The sequence below is a fragment of the Pan paniscus genome, chromosome 5 (genome assembly GCF_029289425.2).
Source record: "Pan paniscus chromosome 5, NHGRI_mPanPan1-v2.0_pri, whole genome shotgun sequence".
Classification (NCBI taxonomy): domain Eukaryota; kingdom Metazoa; phylum Chordata; class Mammalia; order Primates; family Hominidae; genus Pan; species Pan paniscus.
Genome location: NC_073254.2, coordinates 61,227,823 through 61,254,637, shown reverse-complemented (window position 1 = coordinate 61,254,637; position 26,815 = coordinate 61,227,823). Strand labels below are relative to the sequence as shown.

General features: G+C 41.3%; 2 protein-coding genes across 8 annotated transcripts in view; one reads left to right on the top strand and one right to left on the bottom strand.

Annotated features, from left to right (window-relative positions):
- Nucleotides 1-26,218, bottom strand: ANKRD66 (ankyrin repeat domain 66). Of its 2 annotated transcripts, none has more exons than XM_003833198.6 (5): nt 12,520-13,452; nt 9,534-9,617; nt 7,399-7,573; nt 5,560-5,788; nt 1-784 (listed from the first exon to the last, which is right to left on the bottom strand). In XM_003833198.6, the coding sequence occupies exons 1-5, from the start codon at nt 12,586-12,588 to the stop codon at nt 586-588; spliced, it is 756 nt and encodes a 251-aa protein (XP_003833246.1). In that variant the 5' UTR covers nt 12,589-13,452; the 3' UTR covers nt 1-585. The 2 variants fall into 2 exon arrangements, with proteins under 2 accessions (XP_003833246.1, XP_063461377.1); XM_063605307.1 differs by lacking the exon at nt 12,520-13,452 and adding an exon at nt 25,164-26,218 and having other exon boundaries at nt 44-784.
- Nucleotides 23,578-26,815, top strand: part of PLA2G7 (phospholipase A2 group VII) — a 65,476-nt gene continuing 62,238 nt past the window's right edge. For 3 of the 6 annotated variants that reach the window (XM_063605303.1, XM_034962211.3, XM_063605304.1), the window contains exon 1: nt 23,593-23,726. The gene's annotated coding sequence lies outside the window, so the exon portion shown is untranslated. Of the gene's footprint in view, nt 23,727-26,815 lie in introns of all 6 variants that reach the window. The other 3 variants (XM_034962215.3, XM_063605305.1, XM_063605306.1) reach the window with 3 other exon arrangements.

The window sequence follows — 26,815 nt, the reverse complement described above, 5'->3', positions numbered from 1 at the left end:
TTCATTTTTGTAATATATTTTATTCAATGCAATATCCAAAATACTATCATTTCAATGTGGAATCAATATTAAGTATTATTAAGGAGACATTTTATATTTTTGTACTAAGTGTTTGAAATCTAATGTGTATTTTGCATCTCAATTTGGATGCAATTTTTTATTGGAATTATCTGATCTGAATTTAATTTTCCCAAATTTACAGTTGAAAAAGTAGACCTATAATCACATGTTCATTATTTTACATTATCTCTCGATCGTTATCAGGGATGAAGTTAATTCATGCCAGAGTTTCCTTGTCTCCTGAAATTCTATTATTGTTGGGGGGCAGGGGACAAAAGATGCTGACTGTGCAAACCACTGATGACAAAATGCAAGCAGGTTTTGTCCTTTCCCGGTAATTATTGTACACAGTAGGTGCTAGCCAGGAAACAACAGCCCATGTGGACAGCACCTAATGACAGGTCCATGGGCAGAAGCCAGGTGGGTAAGGGTCTATGAGTAAAGTTATGGAAAGGCCACCATGCCTAACAGCCTCATTTCTGGCACCAGGGAAAGTTCCTTGCCAGAAAACATAAGCTTGAGTTCTCATACTCTCCTCCCCTTGGTATTGCTGGGCCTGGTGGGGCCTCGACTTTTCTTATTCTTTTTATTCATGTTTTGATTTAGGGAAGGAAGAGACAGCTCCAGCTCCCTTTTCTTGGCATCCCAGTCTTCATCGCGCTCATCCAGAGGCAGCCCCTTCTGCTGGGCAGCGCAACGGTGGTCCTGGCACTCGGGCTCTGCCCTAGGAAAGAAGAGAGGGGCTTCTGAACTTGGATCAGGAGGACCTGTTCCAGCCTGGGAATCGGCCTTTATTCACAGGTTCTGCACACCGCAGTTCAGTTGAGAAGGAAGGAGGCCAAGTTTGAGCATTTCCAAGCATACACTTAGGGAAGGTCTCAGACACTAAAGAAACTACTTGGAGGTGGAGAAAAATTGTGGGACCCGAGTGAGATGTTAACAGACTCAAAGATAGTCACTCAGCTTGAAGAAAATGCTCCTGATTCTTGAAGTGCTCACATTTATAGAGCAACCTGCAGATTATTACGAGACTGTTTTCCTTTGTTTTAGTTTTATTTTTCATAATCATAAAAGTGATGTGTGTTCCTTGTATAAAATTTAAAAGTACAGAAACATATAAGGAACAAAATGAGAATCACTCACAATCACATATGTATTATACGTATGTATGGATTATGTAAAAATATATATAATTGTAAATGGATACATGGATGGATAAATAGATAGAGCATTATACACACATAGACAATGGGAAATACACACATATACAGTTTTGTATGAGGCCAATGGTGAGTATGTGACTTGCTTAAAGGCACTTGGAAAAGTCACTTTTGAACCAATATGAGGACAAATGGAATTTAAGAGGATAGATAATGGTATAGGGAAGGCAAATAGCATTTTAAGTGCAAACCATTATTAAAAGCACAGTTCATTCAAAGGACAGCAAACTCACTAGTCCTTCACCCTAAGCTGGAAGTGACCTTTCAATCTTCAGACCACACCATGTCCTTCCTCTGCCTAGTCACTCTCTGTCTTGTATTAGTGTTATTTATGTAAACAAGTTATTTCGTCTCCCACACAGTTAACCTTCTTGATGTCCAGCACTGTATCTGGTTTATTTTAGGTTGTTTTTAGTGTCTAACTCAATGACATACACATAGTAGAACTCAAAAATATTTGCTAAATGAGAGGTTTATCACTTGGGGGGTTGAATCAAAAGCTGAATTGTTTCACAACATTCCCTAGGATATTCAGAAAATGATCACATATGGTCTAGGCTTCTTTTGAAGTTCTCTTATATCCTTTATCTTCATCACCTAGCCCAGGAGCTAACTTACTCAAAATGTGAATCAATGAGAAATTCCTTAAGTGATCCCCTTGCCTAAAGTCTAGCAGTCTTCAATCCCATGCAGTACCACTGCCAACTCCTCTACTACACAAATAAATTGCTAATGCATCTATTTCAGCTTGTGACTCCCCTGATGAGCTCACACTCTTCTGCTTGCCTAGTTCACTGTGGTCACCCACCCCGTCACCTGACCTTATCCTCCATTCCTCTCTAGTGTGAATGCTCTGCCTAGCCAGGCCACTCATCCCTGCACTCCACTATCCCTCACCTTCTCACATATACACACAACCTATGCACATTTCCAAGTTGGTGCCTTCACTCTAAATCAACAGTTTTTCTCCCTCCTTCATTAGCCAGCTAGCTTTCAAGATCCAGGTTAATCCCCCCACTTAATTCAGGATTCTTCTCCCTAAACGCTCTGTCAGAAGGGAAGTTCTTAGTGGGAGCTGATGATAAGTAGAAATGACTCACACGTGATGTGACTGACCTTTATTGTTTTTGCTGGCTCAACACTGTCTGCCTACTTTTCTTGGTAATAGCACTCCCCACTATTTGGAGGCAAGCACCCCTCCTGCATTTCAGTTATGCTGGGATGATATTTCATGTTGATCCCTGGTCACTAGGGAGGGGCTGGGATTACTTAGAGAGAGTCAGTAGAGGACAGCCAAGGGCAGGACCCTGAGGAATGTCAGCATTTAAAAGGCATGCAAGAACATATCATAAGATTTATTCTTAGAAAAAGCACATTTTAAAAGTCATAAGGAATTATCAGAGAAGTAGAAGAAAAACTAAAAGAGAATAGCATCAGATAAAATAAGGGAGAAGAGTTTCAGGAATATTAAATACCGAATTAAGTGGAGGTAAGATGTGAATTGAGAAGAGGCAATTGATTTAGCGTGAGGAGCTCCCTAATGACTTGAGTGACGGCTGATTCAGTATGAGGATCAGGGAAGAAGTCTGAAGCGTGGGTGAGAGGTGAAGAAGTGGAGACAATTACATAGATTAGTTTCCTCAAATTTAATGTGTCAAAGAAGTACAACTATCATGATTAATACTGCTATATTATATGTTAAAGTTCCAAGGCTATATATGACTATCAAGTAATATCAGTAAGCGTTCCTATCATAATATTCAAGCAAATGAAATAACGTTGCCTTTTTGAGAGAAAAACATATTTTGAAACTTTTACAAGCAGACATAAAGACAGTTGACATTTCCAAAAAGGCACACGTAATTTATGAAAATCTATTACATTCCAAATTTAGTACAAACTCAAAGCTGATCTAATTCTGATATTTAAAATGCACCTCTCTCCTTTGGCTGAAAATGAAATAACAAACCCTTCCAATTAACAGACATTTAAACCTACTCAATTTGATTGCTAACAAGTCAGAGGAAGGACATGTTGTCCTTCCCCAAGATTTTAGGACCTAATGTTTACCATGATCTTAGATCTTGCAAATACAAACTACTAAAGAAGTCAGGCGTTTCTTGATTTATATAGAGTCAAAATTCTATTCCACTGTGGAGAAGAAAGAGAGGGTAGTTGTTTAATGGGTGTGGAGTTTCAGTTTTACAAGATGAAAAAGTTCTGGAGATCTGTTTCACAACAATGTAAATGTACATAACACTGATGAACTGTATTTAGAAACAGTTAATATAGTAAATTTTATGAGTTTTTCATCACAATAAAAATACAGAAAACTATTCAAAAATTATATTTTTTACACAAGTTATTACTATAAAACATGTTAGACACTCTGAGAGGATAAGTGCTTTTCCTTCTGGATTAAAAAAAGTAGATTAGCTTTCAAGTTGCTTAGAAGTGTAGGGAAGAAGAAAGACACAGCAGAATTCAGAAGGGCCTCTAACTTTTTGTTTGTTTGATAATACCTATTTGAACATGTTCACAGTCCAAAAAGAAGTCAAGGGAAAGGAAAAAACACTAAAAATACAGGAGAAACCGTAAAGATGTAACAAAGAACACACGAATAATGAATGGCCTTCTAGAAGACATAAAGGATTAGATCAAGAGTCTATATGGAGGGATAACACTTTACAAAGGAGGGACAGGATGACAAGAAGGAGCTGATATAAATGTACATAAAATCTGCAGGTGTGAGACTTGAAAAATGTGTAACCCATGGCTTCAATATTTTTTCTAAAGTAGAAGGCATACCTCTGAAAGACAGGCTGAGGTGTGATGTGGCTTTGGAATTGCCAGTGAGGAGTAGGATAGGAAGAGATAGCCAAGCTGCTCTGAGGGCTCAGATAAAAGTGGAAATATTCAAACTGCTGGTGATACCCATATATTGACATGTGGGGTTTTCTCTAGCTGAACAAGGATAAACGTGGAGAAGACAGAGATTCACCTAAGGTTGGGAATTCCGGGTTATGCGCTGGGTTGAGAAATAATAGCAGGAATAGCGGGAAGAGAGTGGAAGAATGAAGTGTATTATGGTACTCATATGGTAGAGGAAATTTAGTGAGACCTTCAGGAAGGTGATATATTAGGAGAAAAAGGAGAAGTTGAGTGACAAGAGATCTTGATGAATTCAAGACCTGGTGATAATGCAGGAACTGATAAAGTGAAGAGAGCTATGGTCACATTGTGGTATGTTAGGACTTTAAAAAGTTCAGAGAACAATGTCTGCTGATGCTGAGGTCCACAGAGGATGGAGATCGTTGAATGTAGGGGATGATGGATGAAATTGGGAAAAGTGAATCTGTGAGTCAGGACTCAAGGTTCTGCCTCTTTACTCCCCAAAGCATCTCAATTGTGATATTGGATATTTTTAATGTAAGACATTACCTTTAAGAGAATGTCTCTTGGGTTACTTCTATAGATAACTAATCTCATCATAGGCAAAATTTTCACTTGTTCAACTTTCTGAAGATAACTGCATTTTCAGGTTCTTCGGAGGGCACCCCATCATGAACTGCCCCTATAGATGGCATTGCTATCTATATCATTTGGTTTCCAAGCAACGATGCCCTCACTCCGATACTCTACTTTCTCTTGTATGAATTGCTTGTCTAAACAATCGAATTCTAAGTTTCCAAATTTTGTTCCATCCTCTCAGAGCTATAACTGTTATGCAAATTACTGGTGCTTAATTATGTTTGAATGCTTGGCTGAGCGAAAAAAATAAACAGGTGCTAGTTAAGTTCTTTGGTGTGTGTAAATAGGGCATTCAAAGATGAACATAGAAGTTTTAAAAGATAGGAGGGCACTGAAAAATGGAAGTCTAATTCACCTGCCTCATTTTAAATATGAGAAAACTGAGGGTCGGGAAGCTGTCTTGACTTGCACAAGGTCACACAGCCAGTTTGGATGCCTTTTAGAAAGCTGAAGGTCATGATTCTTGCACCATGTCCCATCTTCAAACTTGGTATTCCAATTCTCTTATCTGAGATAATTTTTGTATAATCAAAACAACATGTTAATATAGTTTTTACCCCTAAACTAGTCTTTTAAGTGAAACACTAATAAAAATAACTCAACTAAAAAAATCAATAAAAATAATAGTCCATTGGCTGGATTTCCTCATTTCATTTTCATTGACCTGAGACCACAGAATCACCCAAGATCTTGATCACAGACTCCTGTTCCTCTGCTCCTTCTGTAGGTGGAAAAAAAATAAACTTACTTTTCCAGAAATGCCACACAGGCTTTCTGTCCATAGATCTGTGCAATCCTCTTCGGTGTGTCTCCAAAGAAGTCAGGGGCATCGATGGCAGCGTGCAATGCATGGAGAGTTTTGAGTACATTCAGATGGCCTGATTCTGCTGCAAAATGAGCTGGGGTCCAGCCCACACTAGTAACCAGGCAGGGCCTGGCTCCATATTCTATCAGGAGCCGTATCACCTCCATTTGCCCTTAGATGTACCAAGAAGAAACAGGATGAGGTTAGGATAAAGATGTCCCAAGTGGCTTGAGGCCAGGGCCAGTCTAGGTAACACAATAGAAGGGGAAACTTTGCCTTTGAGGAGCCTCCAGTTCCCTATCATCATCCCCTCCTCCCTTTTCCCTCTTCTCACCAGGGACTCAGTGCCCTACCTCACCCCACGAACCTTGTTCCCACCCAGGGCCTGAGCCTTGCAAGCCTTCCCTGTCCTCCTTCCAGGACACTCCCCTCCCCTGTGCATTGCCACAGGCCCTACCCAGGAATCTTGCTTTCTCTCCCAAGCCACACTATACCTGCCTATTGGTAAGGCCCACTGTGCTTTTGACAGTCTCAACACTGAGCCAAAACCAAATATTTTAAGTCCTATTTACGTGATAAATAGCACAGGTTAAGAGCACAGGCTTTCTAGTTGATAGATGTGGTTTCATACCCTGACAATCCCACTTGCTAACAAGTGGCACCTCAGACAAGAAACAAATATCTGAGGCCAATTTCCTCATTTGCAAATTAAGGATATTACCCCTTATATCACTGAATTCTTGTAGAGTGCAGGTGAAATCACAGACATGAAGTACACAGCACAGTGCCCAGCACATAGCAAATCTTCACTAAAAGGTGTTTCGGTATAGCTACCATCACTTTGTACTTAGATTTTTGCAAAAATATCCCAACTAATTTCTCTGCAGCCAGTCTTGCTTCTTGTCAACCCATTCTCCACACAAGAATCACAATAAATGTGTAAAAAGCAAAGTTGACCATAGCACTTTCTTACTTAACATTCTTTAATGGCTTTCTATTGCCAAAGCCTTTGAGAGGCCCACAGCCTGAGTTTTTGCCACTATCTTCCTCTAGTTCTGTAACTGAGCTATGTAAGGCGTGGGGGATTCAATGAGGAATGAAGCAAAGTCCCCTATCCTTCTTTGTGATGCTCTATTCCTGTTAGAGGTTGAGAGGGCAAAGGACTAATATTAACTGAGAGCAGACTGTAAGATAGGCACTGTACACTCATTATATTACTGAATTCCCATCACAGGGCTCCAAGGTGGCATTCCTGCACACGTTATTTAGGTGAATAAACAGGCCCAGAGATATCAAATAACTTGCTTAAGATGCTACAACTAGTAAGCGGTGATATCAGGATTAAAATGTTCCATCTGGGGCCAGGCGTGGTGGTTCACGCCCGTAATCCCAGCACTTTGGGAGACTGAGGTGGGTGGATCACTGGAGGTCAGGAGTTTGAGAGCAGCCTGGCCAACATAAAGAAACACCTTCTCCATTAAAAATACAAAAATTCACTAGTCGTGGTGGCACGCGCCTGTAATCCCAGCTACTCAGTAGGCTGAGGCAGGAGAATCGCTTGAACCCAGGAGGTGGAGGTTATAGTGAGCTGAGATTGTGCCACTGCACTCCAGCCTGGATGACAGAGCGAGACTCTGTCTCAAAAAAAGAAAAAAAATGAAATGAAGTTTCCAACTGGCTCTAAAGAAATGTTTGTTCCACTTCCCCACATAGGCTACTGATTGATAGCCTCATGAATGATGGACTCAAAAGGGCAGATCTACCTAAGCATTGCCCACTCACCTTTGATTGCAGCCCAGTGAAGTGGGGTCCGGTCATTCCAGTCTACATCTTTGTAGTTTGGGTCACAGAGACCTTTCTTCAAAATCTTCTTCACTAAGCTGTAGTCTCCTGCAGCCACAGCTTGGTGAAGCTTTGTCATGTCTGACATTTTGGCCAATTCCATGGCAGAAAACAACTGTGGGAGAGACATGCCACTTAGGAAATTCTATGTAACTCTTTATTCCTAGCGAGTAATCCCATAGACTTCTGTATCATTTATTTCCTTTCCTGCCGCATGCATTTGCCTCTCAGTTTGCCTCATGTGTGTGGCATGAGTGTGTACTTAGACCTTAGCTCCTGTGGTTAGTGCCTGCCTGTCACCTACCCTAAAACTATTGGTGGCTCCCACTGCACACAGAATTATGTCTAAACTCACGGGCTACCTGGCCTCAAACCATCCTCCAGTGCTATTTCCTACTCCTACTTCGGAGTTCTAGTAGTGTTCCCTTACGTTAGTAAGTAAGTAAGTTAGTAAGTAAGCTAGAATTGCATGTAATTCTGTGCCTTATCTTTCTTATCTATAGAATGGATATAATCTGCCAGGGTTGTTGTAAGGATAAATGTCAATTTGCAAAAAAAAAATTATATTGGATACAGAGCAGGTACTCCATGAAAATTAAATAGTATTAGTGTTGTTACACCCGTTGAGATGGACACACAATCACACAAATAAATATGTAAAAATTGTTATTAATGTTATGCCATAAACTAGCAGTTCTCAAACTATAGTCTATAGACCTTCAGAAATCCCTGGAGCACTTTCAGGGGATCTGTGAAGTCAAAGCTGTTTTCATTATATTAAAATGTTATTGGCCTTGTTTCACTATGTTGACAATTGTTCTGATGGCTCAAAAGCAATAGTGTAGAAAACTGCTGGTACCTTAGCATGAAGCAAGGCAATGACACCAAACTGGACCTGGAATCATGCCATTCACCACACACTCAGAGTAAATTTTAAAAAGCCAGTTACATAGGAACATCCTAAATGAAACAATAAGAATTATTTTTATTAAATCTTTATCTTTGATTACATGACTTAATAAATGTTTTATTAGAATATTGTACAATGAAATGTGTGCATGTTTAGAAAATATTTATCACCCTAAAGACCAATATTTTCCATGGCAAAGATAGGATGTTACAAAATCATGCATGGATAAAGAGATCCATTTGGTAGACCAATGGATTTTAATAAAACCATATAAAAAGTGCATTGATATCATTTCAGACTGCACATTGCAACTAACCTTTAAGACACTACAACTTACACAATTTTGTTGTAGTATCAAACAATATCCACAATTATCTGAAAATATTCCTCCCTTTTCCAACTTTATATATATATAAAATATGTGTATATTATATGTACACACATGTATATATAATATACATGTGTATATGTGTATATAATATATAATTATATATTATATATACATATGTGTGTATGTATATGTGTATGTATATATATATCATGCACATATATGTATATATATTACATATACGTGTGTGTATGTGTGTGTGTATAACCAGATTGTCTTTATATCCTTTAACCAAAACAATAAGCTGAATGCAGAAGCAGATACAAGAATCCAGCTGTCTTCTATTAAGTCAGATATTAAAGAGATTGGGCAGGGGAGAGTAAACCTATGTGACTAGTCACACTTGTTTTGGAAAATATATGTATTTTCATAAAATGTCATTTATATTATAGTGTAATAAGTTTATTACAGTTTTTTAAAATGAACTAATCAATATTTAAAAGTTTTCTCAGTTTTAATTTCCAATAGAATAAATTGACAACTATAACCCACATAAACAAAAGCTCTCTGGGGCTCTCAATAATTTTTAAGAGTAGAAAGAAGCTCTGAGAACGAAAAGGTTGAGAGCTGCTGACGTAAAGAAGGAGCTGAGCTAGAAAACAAGAGTGGAGAGAGTGCCACTTGAGATGGGGCCATTGGGAATGTCTCTGATCTCAAGATTTAAGTTGGGATCATAAGAAGGAGCTGGAGTCAACTTCACTAACTGTGACCAGCAGCAGCAGCAGCCCCTGGGAACTTGTTAGAAATGCAAATTATTGTGCTCAGCCCCAGACTTACAGAATCTGAAACTCTGGGCAGGGGTCCGGCCATCTTTGTTGTGGTAAGCCCTCCAGGTGAGTGCATTGAAATGTGAGAACAGCCCTGGAGGGAGAGAAAGAAAAGTAAACATAATTAAAATACAATGCCCTAAATGCCCAGAGGACAGAGAGAAAGAACCATTCACAAAGACCGGAAAGTAAAAGGAGCTTTCTCTAAAAGTGGCCTAAGCTGGGTCCTGATGCGATGGGTCAGAGACATATTGGCGACTGATGGAGGTGGAGGATCCCCAGCTGAAAGACAGCATGTATGTGTCCAAAGTCACAAGCTGCAAAGGGCAAGTAGTTCCTAATGTGTAAACCAAGAGTCAATAAACTTTTTCTGTAAAGAACCAGATAGTAAATATTTTTATGCCAAGAGGAAAAGAAAAAACGGGGGGGGGGGGGAATAAAAGAGAAAAAAAAATTATGCCAAGAGTCTATTATATATATGTAAGAAAGAAAACTCCTGCTCCACCCTGCCCCCCTTGCCTGGGGTGGATCTTTCTACCCTCTTTGTACCCTGGAGCCCTCAGGTGGAGATATTCTTAGGCGAACGAGGACAAGCCTGAGGGGGAAGGGCCTGGTCGGTGAGATGGTCAGTTTCACTCTGACCTAGTGATGCTCAGATCCCAGTGAACTTTCTCTCCTCCTAGAGGGGTCATCTCCAGTTAGTTGGCGGGAGACATGGAGGCTCATGGAGCCACCAACTCCCATACTGAGATTCCACTGCTCAGTCCCAGCAGTTGCCACCAGCAGAGTCTCCATTGTGTAGGTGGTGACCAGCAGGGCCTGGGCAGTGGCCAGGCACAGCTGTGGGCTGCTGAGGGGCCAGCAGGGGCAGAGGGCATTGCCTGGACTTGCTCTGGGAGTCTCACTGTGCTATCCCATGGAGGTTCAACACCTTAAATGGTGACCACGGGCCTACAAAAGTGGGGTGAGCCAGATTTGGCCTGTAGACCATAGTGTGCTAACCTCTGATGTAGGCAAATCATTAGAGACCTTGTTAAAATGCAGATTCTGATTTAGTAGGTCTGGAACCTGGCCTGAGATTCTGCATTGTAACAAGTTCTCACAACGTTACTAGCTCACTTATCACACTCTGAGTAGCAGTATCTCTGTGGCTGAAAAGTAAGGTATAGACTGGCTGGAAGCAAAATTGGAGAGCTGAGGAGGGAGTAAGGATGTGGCAGCTGTTCTCAACTGAGGGGATACATGAGAATCAGCAGTGGATTTTCAAAAATACAGATGCCTGGGCCTCAGTCCAAAAGGAATCAGAATCTTTGGGTGTGCAGGACAAGGATTGGGCATGTTTTGTGAAGTAGATGCTCTGTACATACTATGTTAGGTAAAAGAGAAGATGGCACAGACTGCGTTTTACTTTCAAAATTCATTTTAATAGAAATCCCTTACACTGGAGTGTTTGATCAATGATAAAATAGTAAACAAAAATGCTAGAGTGTTTCTAATCTGAGGGTGCCACTAAAATAAAACCATTTTTTAAATCAGTATCTAGAAGTTTTTCGCTTGCCTTTCATAGAGGCCTTTAAGCAGGTTTACATTTCAACTAACCCCATTTGTCCCACATTTGAGTTCATGCCAAGATTCCATAACTTCCCATGGGTGAGTTGCAATTCAAGTGGAAGCATTAGGCAGCAAAATTTATTTCCAGAGAAATGGAAAAGCCGATTCTAAAAAATCATATGGAAATGCAAGGGACCCAGAAGAAAACAATCTTGAAAGAGAACAAAGTTAGAGGACTCACACTTCCTGATTCCAATAAGTATGCCAGGAAAATTCAGTGACAACATAATAGTCTTTTCAATAAATGATGCTGAGACAACTGGATATCTACAGCTAAAAGAATGAAGTTGGTCCTCTCCCTCACAAAGATTTATTCCTGTGTTTTCCTCTAAGAGTTTTATAGTTTTAAGTCTTACTTTTAGGTCTGTGATCTGTTTTGAGTTAATTTTTATACGTGACAACAATTGCCACAAAACAATTGAACATAAATATAAGGGTTTTTTTCTAGACTCTCAGATCTACTCCGTTGCTCTAAATATCTATCTTCATGCTAGTACTACACAGTCCTGATTACTGCAGGTTTGTAGTAAGTTTTGAAATGGGAAAGTCTGAGTATTCCAATGAGCTATATACCCAAGAGAAGAAAAACATATATCCATATAAACATTTGTACATGTATGTTCATAGAAGCATTATTTATAAGAGGCAAAAGTGGAAACATCCCAAAGGCTCATCAATAGATGAATAGATACACAAAATGTGGAATATCCATATAAAGCATTCTTATTTGGCAATAAAACGGAATGAAGTACTGATACATACTTTATGGATGAACCTTGAAACATGCTAAGTGAAAGAAGCCAGTTACAGAAGACCACATATTGCATACCTCCATGTATGTGGAATGCCCAGAATAAGCAAATCTAGATAGCTAGAATGTAGACTATAGGCAGCCTAGGGCTGGGATGGAGGTTGGGGTGGGGAGTGACTGCTGATAAGTACAGGATTTCTTTTTGGGGTGATGAAATGTTCTTAAATTAGATTAGATGCTTTCACAACTCCAAAAGGCCCAAAACCACTGAATTCTACATTTTAAATGAATCCAATTTTATGGTATGTGAATTGTATCTTAACAAAGCTGCTTTACAAAAAACTATTAATTAGAAGCTTTCTACAAAACAAAAACAAACACAATTCGTTTGCAGAAAATATATACAACTCACTAGCTTGGCATTGACTACTGAAATTTATCAATTGGTTCCTTTAGCAACCAATCCTTGTGAATTTGATTAAATACACTTGACTTCCTATCTTTCTGGTAGAGGCACATCTACCATAAAGATAGGAAATCAAGTGCAAAGTAGTCAATAAATATCAGTTTTAATAAATGTGAGTGATTTTTAATAACTATAGTAAATAAGAGAGGGTAACTTAAAAACACTTACTGTCTTGTGTGAAATTTGAGGAGCTCTGTGCTGGCAGGCAGTCCTAACCATCCAGAGTGTTGTGTCCATGCCATGGAAACTGACTCCTCCTTCTGCATGAAAGCCAGCCAGTCAACTTCAGCTTCCCTAGGTGTCTGGCGGGGTGGGATTGCCAGTCTGCTTCACACCCTAACTCTTCAGCAGTTACAGCCATCTTTTTTAGTCCAAATGTGTTGGCCCTTAACAGGTTCTTTCAAATAGTATTTAATGCAAAAAATAAAAATAAAATAAAATTTAAAAAGCTGTGAATGATTGTCTGCCCACATAACACTGTGACGGAGGTAGGCTGCTTACAGACCACATAACCATAAGAGATGTGAGACCTGTAGGGGAGTGGGGACAGTGTGGGCTCCTCACATTCAGAAGCAGCTGTCAGGTCTTGGGCAAGTTCCTTAACTTTAGAGAGGCTTTTTTCTTTTCTTTTTTTTTTCTCACCAATAACATGAAATTTTAACATCTTTTTTTGTATAGTGCTATTAAATATGACTAGCTAAAATAATTTAGAAAACACTTGGCACAGGGTAGATGCTTTTACAAAAAGAAGAAGAAGAAGAAGGAGGAGAAGGAGGAGGAGGAGGAGGAGAAGGAGAAGGAGAACCAAATAAAAATTCCTAGGTGCTTTCTTTTTGCTTCCTCTTTTTACCCCTTGCTCTAAGCGAAAATCTACCATATTGATGATGATGCTGGTCAAAAAGACCTTATTTCTTCTTACTCTCTTTCTACATTTTCCCTGCCTTTTCCCTCTCTCCTTCCTTTTCTTTTTCCCTTTCTCTGAAGGGAGTTCCTCTCTCTCACTCTCTCTCTCTTACTATCTTTCCCACCTCCCTCATTCTCCATCCATTTCTCTCCCTGCCTTTCTTCCCATATGTATTTAGTAAATGCCTTATATCTGTCAAGCACCACTGTACTGGGCCCTGTGAAGATCAAGATACCCATTGTTCCTGTCGTCCTTGAGCTTTTGGTCTAGATAAGAATAAACAAGAAAACAAATAAATGTACACAAGTAGACTCACAACCTGTACGAGTACAATGAACAAACAACATACAATAGCAAAGAACACCAGGAAAGGAGTATGGGCAACTTAGGGGATGACATTTGAGGGTCTGAGGGGAGACCTGGCACAGCAGAAGAAATCAGGCATCTGAAGAGCTAGGAAGATGACCTAGGCAGAGGGAGGGGAGGAGCTTGGCTTAGGTGAAGAATGAAGAAGAGGAGGATGCAGCTGGTTTATGCAGTGTGGGGCAAGTAGAAGATGAGATCATTCCCGGTCTACTAGGACATGGTAAGGAGTTTGGATTGTATTCCAAGTACAACGAGTAGACATTGGAAGCACTTAAACAATGAAGAAGAATGTGCAACTTTTATTTTCTTAAAAGACTACTTTGACTATTATGTGGAGAATGGAGCAAAGGGAGACAAGATTGAAAGCAGGAAGATTGCTGAGGAGGCTACCGTGGAAGTCCAGACAAGAAAGGATGATGACTTGGTGAACTGTGGCCATAGAGATGAAAGAAGTGAGTGAAATTAAAAGTTTTTTAGGAGGGAACATTGATAGAAGTTGCCAATGGATTAGACATGAGTACTGGGGGGAAAGAGGGCATCAAGGATGATCCTCAGGTTTCTGGCTTGACGAACCTGGTGGAAGGTGGTCACATTCATGGTAGGAGGTGACTAGGGTAGGGCCAGGTTTGGGTAAGGGAAGGACAGTATAAATGAAGCGTTCTGTTTCAATGTGTTAAGTTTGAGATACCTATGAGACTCCCAAATATCAAGTAGGAATCCAGAGTTCTGTGACTTTGGGCTAAAGATACATATTCTGGAGTTATCAGCACATAGGTGACATTTAAAGATGTAAGAGCATATAAGATAATCTAAGGATAGCAAATGCAGAGAGGAGACCCAAGCTCTGAGGCCCTTAGATCTGGCAGCAAAGAATAATTAGCAAAGGTTATTAAGAAGCACCACTGAGAGGTAGGAGGGAAACCAGGAGAACTGAGCCTTACAGAAGCCAAGAGGAGAAGAGTGTGGTTATAAGGAGTAGCTGTCAACCATATAAAAGGGAGTAGAGTTTAATGTGTAACTATCACAAGCCAGAAAGATGCATGTGAGACCCCTTCCCCACCCTCAAAGAGCTCAGTGTCTCATCACCCTTTCTAAGATTTGTAACAGTTCTGGTTCAGCTTGATTTCATTGAACAAATACTTGATGGGTAACTAGTATGTGTTGATGCAAGGGTACAGAAACAGAGGTCTTACCCTCAAAGAGCTTGTAATAAGGGACGATGGTAAAAAGTTGCATGCGTCTGGGGCCTCACCTTCTCTTACGCCCTCTCACAGGTTTCCTTCCCATAATAACAGGTGTCTGACATCTAATTTCTTGACAAGCCATGAACTGGCCAGAGAGTGAGGCAACCAAAGGGAGAGGCCCCCAGGATTTCCCCAGGATTTTCCACAAGTCAAGAGTGAGCTACTTCCACTACACTAAAAGAAAGAAGAAGAAGAAGAGGAAGAGGAAGAAGAAGAAGAAGAAGAAGAAGAGACAAAAAAGGTGCAAAATATTGTAGTATGTTTTGAATAAAAAAATAAAATTTTGACATAATACACAGGGCTATATAAAAATAAGGCCAAAATGAATCTTGATCTTATGAAAATATTAATTATTTGTTAACTACAAGTAGTAGGGTCTGCTAATGTGATATTCAGTTTGTATGATATATGTTTCTCAGTGCTCTTAGTGTGCCTTTGTGACTGAATGAAGGTCAAAAGTCTACATTCAACAGTCTCTCACCTATCCTGCAACAGGTCACAGAGGCCACCTGGGGCAATATCGATGGGCCAGTCATTGATCTTTGGTCCCATTGGCTCAAGCACTGGGACTAAAGTTTCTGGATAAGGTGACTTCCATGAGACCTTTTTTCCATAGAATCAAAGTCATTTTTAGATCAGGAAGAAACTCTGGAAATAATGAATCCAAAACTCATTTAACAGGTGAGAATATTGAGAGCCATTGACATTAAATTATTTATTTAAAGTAACACTGCTACTGCGTTTTCATTCATCTCTTACCACCTCCCCCACCCCAGCTAAGTTCAACATACAGAATAGATGCACAGCAACTGCATGTTAAGGGTTCAGTTCAGGGTTCAGTGTTCAGGGTTCAGGGTTGAGTGGGTGTGGTCTGGGCAGCACTGCCACCCATGAGCTGCTGACTCATGTTTGGGACACTGAGACTTGATTCTCTCCTACCTCCTTCCAATTCTAAAGAGGATGATAATAATAACAAACCTGTATAGTCTTTGTTCTAAGTACTTTAAAACACATTAAAAAATTTATTTCTGTGGGGCAGGTACACTTATTATGCCTACTTTACAGAAGCAAAAACAAAGGCACGTAGTAATCAAGTTACTTCCTTAAGTTTACAAAGCTAGCTGTGGGACAGTTCTGGTAGTTTGGTTGCAATATCCATGTTCTTATCTACTGTGCTACATATTGCCTCTTGAGGTGGAAGCCAAACTTACATGCAAAAGTTAATGAAGTTAAGACTTCTCTCCCTGGGAAATAACCCAGTTTCAACTTCAATATGTATGAAAGAGGCAATATAGTAAAGGGACGGAATGGTGACTTGGACAATGGGAATGGCAGGAAGGAAATGGAATATTTGTTAGATGCCTTTGTGCATCAGGCATTGTTCTAAGTATTTTATGGATATTATCTCATCAATCCTAACACCAAGCCTGAAATACAGATAATTTGCAGGCAAAGAAACAGTCTCAGCTGCTCTGCCTATGGTGTAGCCATTCTTTTCTTTCCTTACTTCTTTCTTGAAAAAAAAAAGAAAAGAAAGAAACTGAGGCTCAGAGGGCTTAAGCATACTCAAAGCAGGTCTCTGTATTTCTTATTGAGTGTTATGAGGATGACAGCTGATAAAACTTGGTGCCTGATGGCGCTACCACCAAAGCTCATACCTCAGGCAAGTTCTAGAGTTCCCTGCATCTGGGACTAGGAGGGTGAGAATTGGGTTCCATCTGGGCTTCTGGATTATTCATTCCCTTCTATCTATATCCATTTTGCTGGAGCTTTCACAGGGCCTCCTAGTCAAAGAGTAGAACCTGAGTTGACATCTTGGACCACCCGTGGGAAGAGACTGGAGAAAAAGCATGTGTTGGATCTAGGATTCCAGCATTGCTGCTGATCAGCCCAAATTAGAAGTGTGTGTCAATCCATCATGAAGCTTGTAAAATTTTGTTCTGCGGAGTTAGGATTTTCAAGTGGGCCATATTTCCTCTAAGGTGTTGTTTTACTAGCAGATACCAGCTTCAAAGACACAGCTATGGCTCTCCTCTCAGTCTCTCCTGTGTGCTGCACAAACTGAAGGTGGGCCTAGGTAGCTCCCTCACTCTGTAGACTTCGACTGTTGCATGGGTTTACAAAAGGGATCTATATCACTGCCTTGGTATCTCATATCCCTCCCACCAAGGAGCCCTTGTCCAGACATGTCATCCTTTCTAGCCTCTCTGGTGACCGATTGTCCCTGAATCACGTCTCTTGAAGGAGTCTCTTTGGGGGATACTTTTACAACAAATATTTCCTGAGCACCTGATCACACAGGTGAAAAAGATCACATCTCTCTTTGAGTAGTTATTAATCTAGTTGAGGAGGTAAGATATTGCACAACAAAATGTAATCGAGGCTATGTTAAATGCTGTAAGAGGGGCACCAAAGCACTTGAAGACTGGTATATAGGAATAAGCAGGTATGCTGGACATCCTTCATTTGTCTCATCAGATCCACTCTCCATTTTTCCCACCTGGCACCCATGGGCTCTGGTGCCACTGGTTTCCAGTTGGGCCTGGGCAATTTCCAGCATGAGATTGAACGATGGATGGAGAATGGGTTTGGAATATTTAGTCCCTCGGCCTCCTTCCTGCCTGAGTGCCAAGGGTTTGCTGTGAAGGTCACAGTTCCTCTCTGGTGGCCTTCTCTATAGAGTTGGTCTTGCCAGGTCACAGCTACTGCTTTCTCCTCTTGCTCCCGCAGGCCCATGCATGATAAGGGCTCTTCAGTGTTGTTTGCCCAGAGGCACTGCACTATGCCTTGTTGGGTTTCCTAAACTCTGCTTTCACCTTTGTCCACATTCACTTTGTTAAACATTCATCCAATAATCCAGTTTAAGCATGTTGCATGCTTCCTGCCAGGACCTGGACCAATAAAGTAGGAATTCAACAAGCTAAGGGGATGCCATGACATGAAGTCCAGAATGGTTGAGCATAAAGTGAGCTGAATATGGGAGACGTAAATGAAAAGGAGCTTGATGCCAGATCCTGGAAGGACACAAATGCCATGTCAGGATGTCTAGATTTTATCTGTACCTGTGTCCAGTGGGAAACACTGGCAGTTTCTGAATGGGAAAGTAGACTGAATTAAAGTCCATCCCTCACTTTTGGAGAGGTAATTTTGCCATAAGAATGTAAAATGTATTCAGGGGTAAAGGATACCCATGGAGGTGGAAGAACGAGTTAGAAGACAAAAATATGCATATACTCTAAATCAGAAAATTCATTTCTGGGTATTTCTCACACATAATTAAAAACATGCACAAAGATTTAATTGCAATGACAGTCACCGAAGTACCTTTTCAAAAATTAAAAATTATGAACAACCCAAATTTTCACTAACAAGAAAATAAATATTTAGCCTTTCAAACCAATGCTGTAGATGTGGATTTGTTGACTTGGTAAAATTTAGTATTATATGGCTGAATGAAAATAGAGCCTAATATAAATGGCCAATAATTTCAGTATATATATTTGTTTATGTGGAAAAAGCTTAAATGGATATATATTTAATTAGTAATAAGCACATTTTTTAATGAGCATGTATAATTTGTGTAAACAAAAGAAACATTTTGTAATTGTCAAGGTTAGACCTTTTGAGGGCCTTGATTAGCATGAAAACAGTAGGAACTATGCAAGTAGATAAAGGATGTGAGTGACTGAATCACAGTGCCAACTGAGAGAAACTTGGGAGTTTGGATTTAGCACAATGCTTCCTACATCTTGATTAAGGTGAGTAAGGGTGTTATCAATGACTGGGGTAAGGAAAAATGCCCTGGAGACCAACTTGGCAGGCCAGATGGTAGAATCCAGTTACTGAATGCACACAAACAAACCCATTGTGACATCCACAGTTCTCAAGTCCTTAAGTGAACCACGTCTACAAAAGATATCAAGGCATTGCCAATGAGGAATGAAGGCTTAGCCTGGCATTGGATAATAAGTTTTTGAATTGGCTAAAATATCAAATAAAAGATAAATTTTTTCTACTTCAAAAACTTAGCGGCATACTTATCATCATTGGACTCTTGGATCTCAAATTCTATTCTTAGATCGTGATATTCTACCTTCTCACTTCTGTCACTCTGTCTTGTGGTAGGTTCTTCCAACCCACACAAACCACCAGTATCTTCCAGGTCTTCCTAGTTATTCACATACCTATTCATATATGTATGAATTGTCTTTCTCATATGTATATTTATGTGAGATATGGCAAGATTTCTCTTCAAACAGCCTGCTCATCTTCTTATTCTCTAATTCTAAATTACCACCCCTCTTTCTTCTCCTTTTCTTCTTTCTGATTTTACTATATGCCCAGGCATGCCACAGCCCCAGCTCACATTTATTTCCTTATTTGGGAATGGACTGGCGCTCTAGTCCTCTGTAGATGACCCCTTCCTCCTCTTCCCTCTCTCCCATCATAAGCCCACCTTATCTAAGACAGTTTAAATATTTAGCCAATCGAGTCTAGTTTAGATTGTGCAGTCTGACTCCAGCCGATGGGGAAAGGACACAGGGGCAGGAGTCATCTTAGGAATAAAAGCTTCTACTCTCCTTTGTTCGGTGTGCTCTCGTGGCAATCAGCCCTACGAGAAGCACCCTTCTGCGCCGAAGTAAATTTGCTTTGCTAAAAAATCCTTTGTTTGCTCACTTTTCTTTAAGACTCCGAGCTTTATTTCTAACAATTTACATATCTCTAGATGCATATATATCTATATACATACTAATAGGTAACATCTATGAAGTGCTCACTCTGCTTGTCAAACACTGTTCCAAGCACTTTACATGCGTTATTCCTTATCATCCTCACTACAACCCAGTGATGTAGTTGCAGGTATTATTTCCATTTTACAGATTAGGAAACTGAGGGGTTAGAAGGCTACATAATTTGCCCAAGACCGTAGAAGGAGTACAGGTAGAGGTGGATTCCAGGCTTTGTCTGACTCTGCTCTCTTAACAACCACACTCACATCTTAATAAAGCATCTAGAAGGTATGTACCAAATTGTTAAATAATTACCAAATGAAGTTGGGGTTACAGGGCAACCTGAACTTCCTATTTTTTTCTGTTTTGTTTAGATGTCTAGCAATATCAATATTACATCTTAACTGGAAAAATGTTTTCAAATTACCATCGATTATGTCATTTTCTTATGACATAATTGATCATGTTGTGATGTACTACTATTGCCATGTGCTAGACTTTGTACTGGATGCGAGAATAAAAATGATGTGGCTCCTGTCCTCAAGGTGCTCACTGTCCAAACTCTATTACATTATCCAGAGGACTTTTTTAGTAACCCCAGCCCTCCTTTCATTCTTATCTTCTGGTTTGTCCTATCCATATGCCTAATGCTCTTGACATGATGGAGAACTTGACATTCCTAAGATGTATTATTCACTTTTAGGCCCCTGAGCCTTTGCTCATGAATTTCCATATTCTGTAGAATGAGTATGAGTTCATCTGGAAGAACTCCTACTCATGCTTGAAAGCTACTGCCATGGTGAAGTCTTTTCACAAAGTTCTAATCTTGAAAAGTTTTAAATATGTATTTCATACAATCATGAGCATAGTTCAAATAAGTAGCACTGAAGTATAAAAAAGAAAAGCAAGAGTCCCCACCTCAGCCCACCCCAACCCCAACGTCAACCTCAGTCTCAATCTCATTGCCATTCTCCAAATTCTTAACGGTTTCTGCTTTTAGATTTCTGGTGGTGATCTCCATGTTTCCAAAATAACATGCTATCTTATTATTTCCTGGTATATCATCTTAGGCCCTATGTACCTAATTTTTCCTAAGAGAAATGAAGATTTAATTCACATACACACTGGTCTTACCTCCTCCCTGACCTCCTAATAGAGATACGTCTCTATATTCAGCCCTGCATTGCTCTCTCCTCTGTACACCCAGACCATTTTGTCCTGTCAACTACAGACAGTATCTTTTGACTGTCACTTCCTAAAATGAGAACCTTAGTACCCCACCCTTCTCTCCACCTTGCTCCTGCTCCTACCCCTTTTTACCTATTGACGTTTACCCTGTGCATTAAAAAAATTAATCATATTTACATTATCTTTTAGAGTCATAGTTCTTCTTTGACTTGCCTATAAGGTGAATCTAAAAGCAGAAAACCAATATGCAGCATTTCTGCGACTATGTGAATATTGTTCCCTGTAATCTAGTGGAGGGCTTGATTATGCTTCCTGCTCTGGGTCATTTGGAGAACATTCAGATTTCAGATTTAAATGGGATCTCCTGTTTGAGACACCACTAATAGCTCAAAATCAATCCATTTTAGGTACATCACACTTGCGTCAGGCCTTTCCTGGACATTTTCTCCCTTGAAGATCCTAGTTTTAATTTCAAATTTATATTTTAGATGGAAATAATTTAACCATAATTTTTTTTCTTTGCATTCTGTCACCTTCTAACAACCTCGAGGGCTTCCAAGTTCCTAGTCATGCTTTCAATTGTATTGAACCCTATTTTTCCCTCCAGACTTCCTACTGCAATCAGGATGGGTTGCTTCCTAGCCTCCACACTGCTGCCATTCTGGGACCTCTCCTGCTTATCTGGGTTGGAGCCACTTTTCTTTGGGTCCCAGACAGTGAGGTGTCCTTGACTCCCACATCTTTCTCAGGATAATTAAATAACTCACCTTGCTGAACTCCCACAGTCCTCTGTATTTGCCTAATAGGGTAGCACTTTATGTTGTTATTTCCTTATCCTCCAGGGAAGGACTGTGTCTTATTCAACCTTGAAATGGTACCTGACATACAGCTGGCCCTCACCTCAGTAAACACTATTCAAATTAAAAAAAAACGTTGAGCGCATGGCAAGGCACAGTGGCTCACACCTGTAACCCTGGCACTTTGAGAGGCTGAGGCAGGAAGATCGCTTGAGCCTAGGAGTTCAAGACCAACCTGGGCAACATAGTGAGACACTGTCTCTACAAAAATAAAAAATAAAAAATTTAGCCAGGTGCGGTGATATGTGTCTGTGATCCTAGCTACTTGGGAAGCTGAGGTAGGAGGATTGCTTGAGCCTGGGAGGTAAAGGCGGCAGTGAGCTGTGATCGTGCCACTGCACTTCAGCCTGGGTGACAGAGTGAGACCATATCTCCAGAAAAGAAAAAAAGAAAGAAAGAAAGAAAAGAAAAGAAAAAGAAATTGAGCACATTATTACAATTTAATATCTTGATTGAAGGGAAGAGGTGAGACATCAGTTTCATTCATATTAAAGAGGAAATAGGTACTGTTATGTCAATGGGAAATGAGAGGAGGAATTAAATGTAGGAAATAGAATAACAAAGAACCAACTCATAAAAAACTAAAACAACCCATATCAGACACACCTTATAATCTGTATGTCTGTGTTGACTTATCCTCTTGGAATGTGAGGAATATTCTTTATTAATTTTACTTACTGGGTTGCCAGATATAATACAGGAAGCCCAGTTAAATCTGAATTTCAGATAAACAACAAATAACTTTTTAGTATATGTCCCAAATATTGCATGGGGCATATTTATACTAAAAAACTATTTATTGTTTATCTGACATTCAAATTTCACCAGATGTTCTGCATTTTTATTTGCTAAATCTGGGCACTCTTCACTGGGCATCTTCTCAGGGCACTAACCTGCCAAATGCCAACTGCTGTGGGGCTGCTCAGAGAATATGACCTAATGACAATGGGAGATGACATGTTGCTGGCAATGAGAGAAGTGAATAAAATGTTGCATACTTGTTTTTAGGAGCTGTTCTCAAAGCTTACCACCTTTTTAGTGTGGGATTAGGTCTTCAACTTCAACTTTGTCTTCATCTTTGTCTTAAGGTCAAAAGAAGACGTTAGAGATGTCTTTGGTAGGGCATAATGTATCCTTTTAGATTGATATTTGTGGGCCATTTGTTTTACAGGGGGTTAGTCCAGGAAGTACAAGACAATGTCACTAGGCGGATAGAGTTCCATTTAAATTAAAAATAAAATCTATTGTTAGGTTTAAATGAGTCACTGCTTCATTAAGCTATCAATATTAGATAACACATATTGAATGAATTTTTCCCATAGGCCAAGCTCTGTCCTAAGCATTTCACATGTATTTGCATTTCATGCTCACAAACTGCCTCTGACTGACTGATTTTGATTTTCTTGATTTTATGGATGAGGAGACTGAGAAGCAGAGATGATGAACTTCCCCAAGGTCACACCACTCATAAGTGGGAGAAACAAGCTAAAATTCAGGCCATCTTACTGCAGAATACTCAAAATCAAAATAAGCAAAATTTCATCTCCAGTTCTGGCACCTCACCAAAAACCAAAACACGATTTAAAAATATAAAATTTTAATAACACCACACATAAATTTCAAACTACTTTCCCTAAGTTTCTAGCTGAAGTTTTAAATGAGTGTGTTTTTAATTTATTAGAAAGTGGATTGAAGAGAACGCATTGGAAGATGAAGGAAGGCGTTTCAGTTAAACCCCAAATAACTCTGTGTTAAACTGAGCTATGAAACGGCTCCTTCTAGCTCCATTTCTCCTCAGACCTAAGTGCTATTCCTGATTGTCCTTCATTGTCATTTCCAGGGAGAAATGACACCAGCACAGTGGCAGGCCTTCCAATCTGGAGCACGGTCCACACAACTTCCGAATTGGTGTTCAGTGTAAAGTGTACCGGAGTGCGGAAAATGCGCAGGGCATTGCCAACTGTAGATGCTCGGAGTAATTCAGTGTATTCAGAGAACACGGTGAAACAAGGAAAACCGGCCTGACTGGGGGGTGAATTCAGCAGGGAGTAAATCTGATCGGCATCAGGTCTGCGGAAAGGAGCTGGTGAGCACGGCACCACCCAGGCATTGCCTGGCTCTGTCCGCGGCGGGCTAAGTTAACCGCGGGTCCAGGTGCTGGCCCTGGTCTTGGGGAGGGTGCTGCGTGCGCTCGAGCAGGCTCGCGTCGGGAGCCGCCGCTGCTAGTGAGAGGCGGGGACCACACACGCTCCTCCCCGGCACCTCCTCCAGCATCACCAGGAGAGGAGAGGGTCGGGGCCACAAGGCCGCGCTGGGCGGACCCAGGACACAGCCGGCGCGCAGCCCACCCGCCCGCCGCCTGCCAGAGCTGCTCGGCCCGCAGCCACGACAGCGGCTGGTCGGAGGCTCGCAGTGCTGGCGGCGAGAAGCAGTCGGGTTTGGAGCGCTTGGGTCGCGTTGGTGAGCGGTGGAACGCGCCCAGGGACCCCAGTTCCCGCGAGCAGCTCCGCGCCACGCCTGAGTGAGGAGGGGCCCCGGGGGCGAGGCGGGAGTGGGAGGAAGGGCACCGTCGCCGCGCTAGAGGTCGGGACCCCGGAGCGGCGACCGGCCGGGGTGGGCTCGCTGAGCCGCACCCGCTCTGCTGGCCGGTCCTGGGCTCACAGTCCCTGCAGCCTTCGGAAACAGCGCTAGGATCCTTGCGGGGAGAGGGAGAGGATGACGGTATTAGACACCCGTTCTTCCAAACCTTTTCCCGAAAGGAAGCAACCCTAAGAGCTCAGAGCTAGGGGGGAGAATCAGGACAGGCAGGGAACACATGGAGTTTTCTTTTCTTTTCTTTTCTCTTTCTTTCTCTTTCTTTCTTTCTTTCTTTCTTTCTTTCTTTCTTTCTTTCTTTCTTTCTTTCTTTCTTTCTTTCTTTCTTTCTCTCTCTCTCTTTCTTTCTTTTTCTTTCTTTCTTTCTCTTTTCTTTCTTTCTTTTTGAGGCGGAGTCTCATTTTGTCGCCAGGCTGGAGTGCAGACACGCGATCTCGACTCACTGCAACCTCTGTCTCCCGGGTTCAAGCAATTCTCCTGCCTCAACTTCCCGAGTAGCTGGGACTGCTGGCGTGCCCTATCACGCTCGGCTAATTTTTTTGAATTTTTAGTAGAGACGGGGTTTCTCCGTGTTCGCCACAATCTCCTGACCTCGTGATTCGCCTGCCTCCGCCTCCCAAAATGCTGGGATTACAGGCATGAGCCACCGCGCCCGCCCCGGAGTTTTCTTATCTGTAGATCTCCTACAGGGGGACTCTCTCTCTCTCTCTCTCTCTCTCTCTCTCTCTCTCTCTCTCTCTCTCACACACACACACACACACCACTACACACCTCTCACTCTGCCTCCTCTCTCTCCCTCCGCTCTCTCTCTCGCACACCCTTCTCCCTCTCTCCCTCTCTCTCCCTCTCCCTTTGAGGAGTATTGCGTTTTTGGAGCCCAGTTATGCGTGGCTGCTGTAAGAACAAAACAAAGCACTCTTTGTCTTACCTGGAGCATCCCCCTGCCGGCCAGATAAGATCACAGCTGTGTCACCAAGTCAAGGGAGAGGCTCATTTTTAAAAAATTAAGCAAAATCAGAAAACAGAGAACACTGTCTTCCTCATCATCTCCTGGAGGTTGTAAGAGAAATTTCTGTCACCAAAAACGAAAAGTTCGGGCTTTTATTCATGCCTGTGGTTCTTGGGATTACTGCAGTGGTGATGAGGGAGGAGAGGTGCGTATGGCTCATAAATGGCAGCTTGCCACCTTTAAAAGGCACACGGATTCAGATTTGGGATGTGTTAACAAATCAGGCTTGCACAAATTACTTTTGATCCAAATGAGAATGCTGAGCTGGGAGACTGGTATATGGGTAGGAGCTGGAAAATGTATCCCCTGAGGTGTTGGCAATCCCAAGAGGCTCAGCACCAAACCTTGAGCTTACATTGAATTCAGAGATCTGAGCATTAAGCACTGGCCTGATCAAGAAGAAGCAGATGGCCTTCTGGTCACGAGGCGCTGGTGAGCCTCCATCACCCAGGCAGATTCCCTCACAGAGGAATTCTGCTGGCCCTGCAGAAAGTGGTGAGACAGCGCACCACCTTGGCATTTTCCAGCAGGCCTACTTCAGCTCCTTGCACTTGGGCACTGAAAGTGCTTTCCCCTCCCCAGATATTTGTGCACCAGAAGCTGCTGCTGGCCATGTGGTGATATCTCAATGTCTTTCTTCATTGAACTGGGCCCTTCATACCCAAGGCTGGCACCATAGTCTGTCACTGCCTGTACAGCCAGCAAGACTGAAGGAGTTGCAGCATTAGGAGTGTTGTGAATCTGGTTCGGCCACTCATTTTACAGTTGAGAAATCCCTTCTGAGGTGTGGAAGGGCTTGCTTAGCACCGCAGGACTTTTCCCTCAGGCAGAACCTGGGACAGCTGGGTCCTCATTTCCTCTCCATTGCGTCTCTGTCCCCTTTGCACTTTTGTTGTGAGGAACATACATGGGCCTAAACACATTCCCTCACCCTCACCTTTGCACATGAATATGATTTACCACTCTCTTTGAAGCTCTGTCAGCACAGAACATTAAGAAAAGTGCTAACTGGGTACCTGAGCAGCTGGAGTGGGAGCCCCTGGGAAGGTCAGTTTAGGAGTCCCCTTTATCTTCCTTTTCCTGATACCCAAGAAGATGGCTATTTCCTGGAAAGGAAGGTGGTTATTGGATTATTTACATCTGATTCCTCTTAAGCCTAATTTTTTTTCAAGATGCATGATAACAAGCCTGACTGACGTCTCAAGATGTTGAGAAATTTCTATAAAATAAAAGCATTGAAGAGAAAGTACTGAGTGAAGGGAAATTGAAGGGAAACATTCAGTTCTAAAATTGTATTGTTTCAGAATATGATTCTGGGTTCTTACTGCCTTTCTTCATGATGCCAGCCACCTGTTAGACACATTATGTGCCCTCACTGTCATTTTGCTCAATTTTATGGGCGTGACTCAACACTAATAGAAACAGGCTAATACATACAAACATGTAGGTTTTTGGTTTTTAAAGAAACTTAGCAGTTGAGGAGAAATAAAAAGTCTATTGTAAGAGTAGATGCTCATTGAATTAAGTGGGCTAGTTGATTCCTAGTAGAACTTGTATTCATTCATTCATTC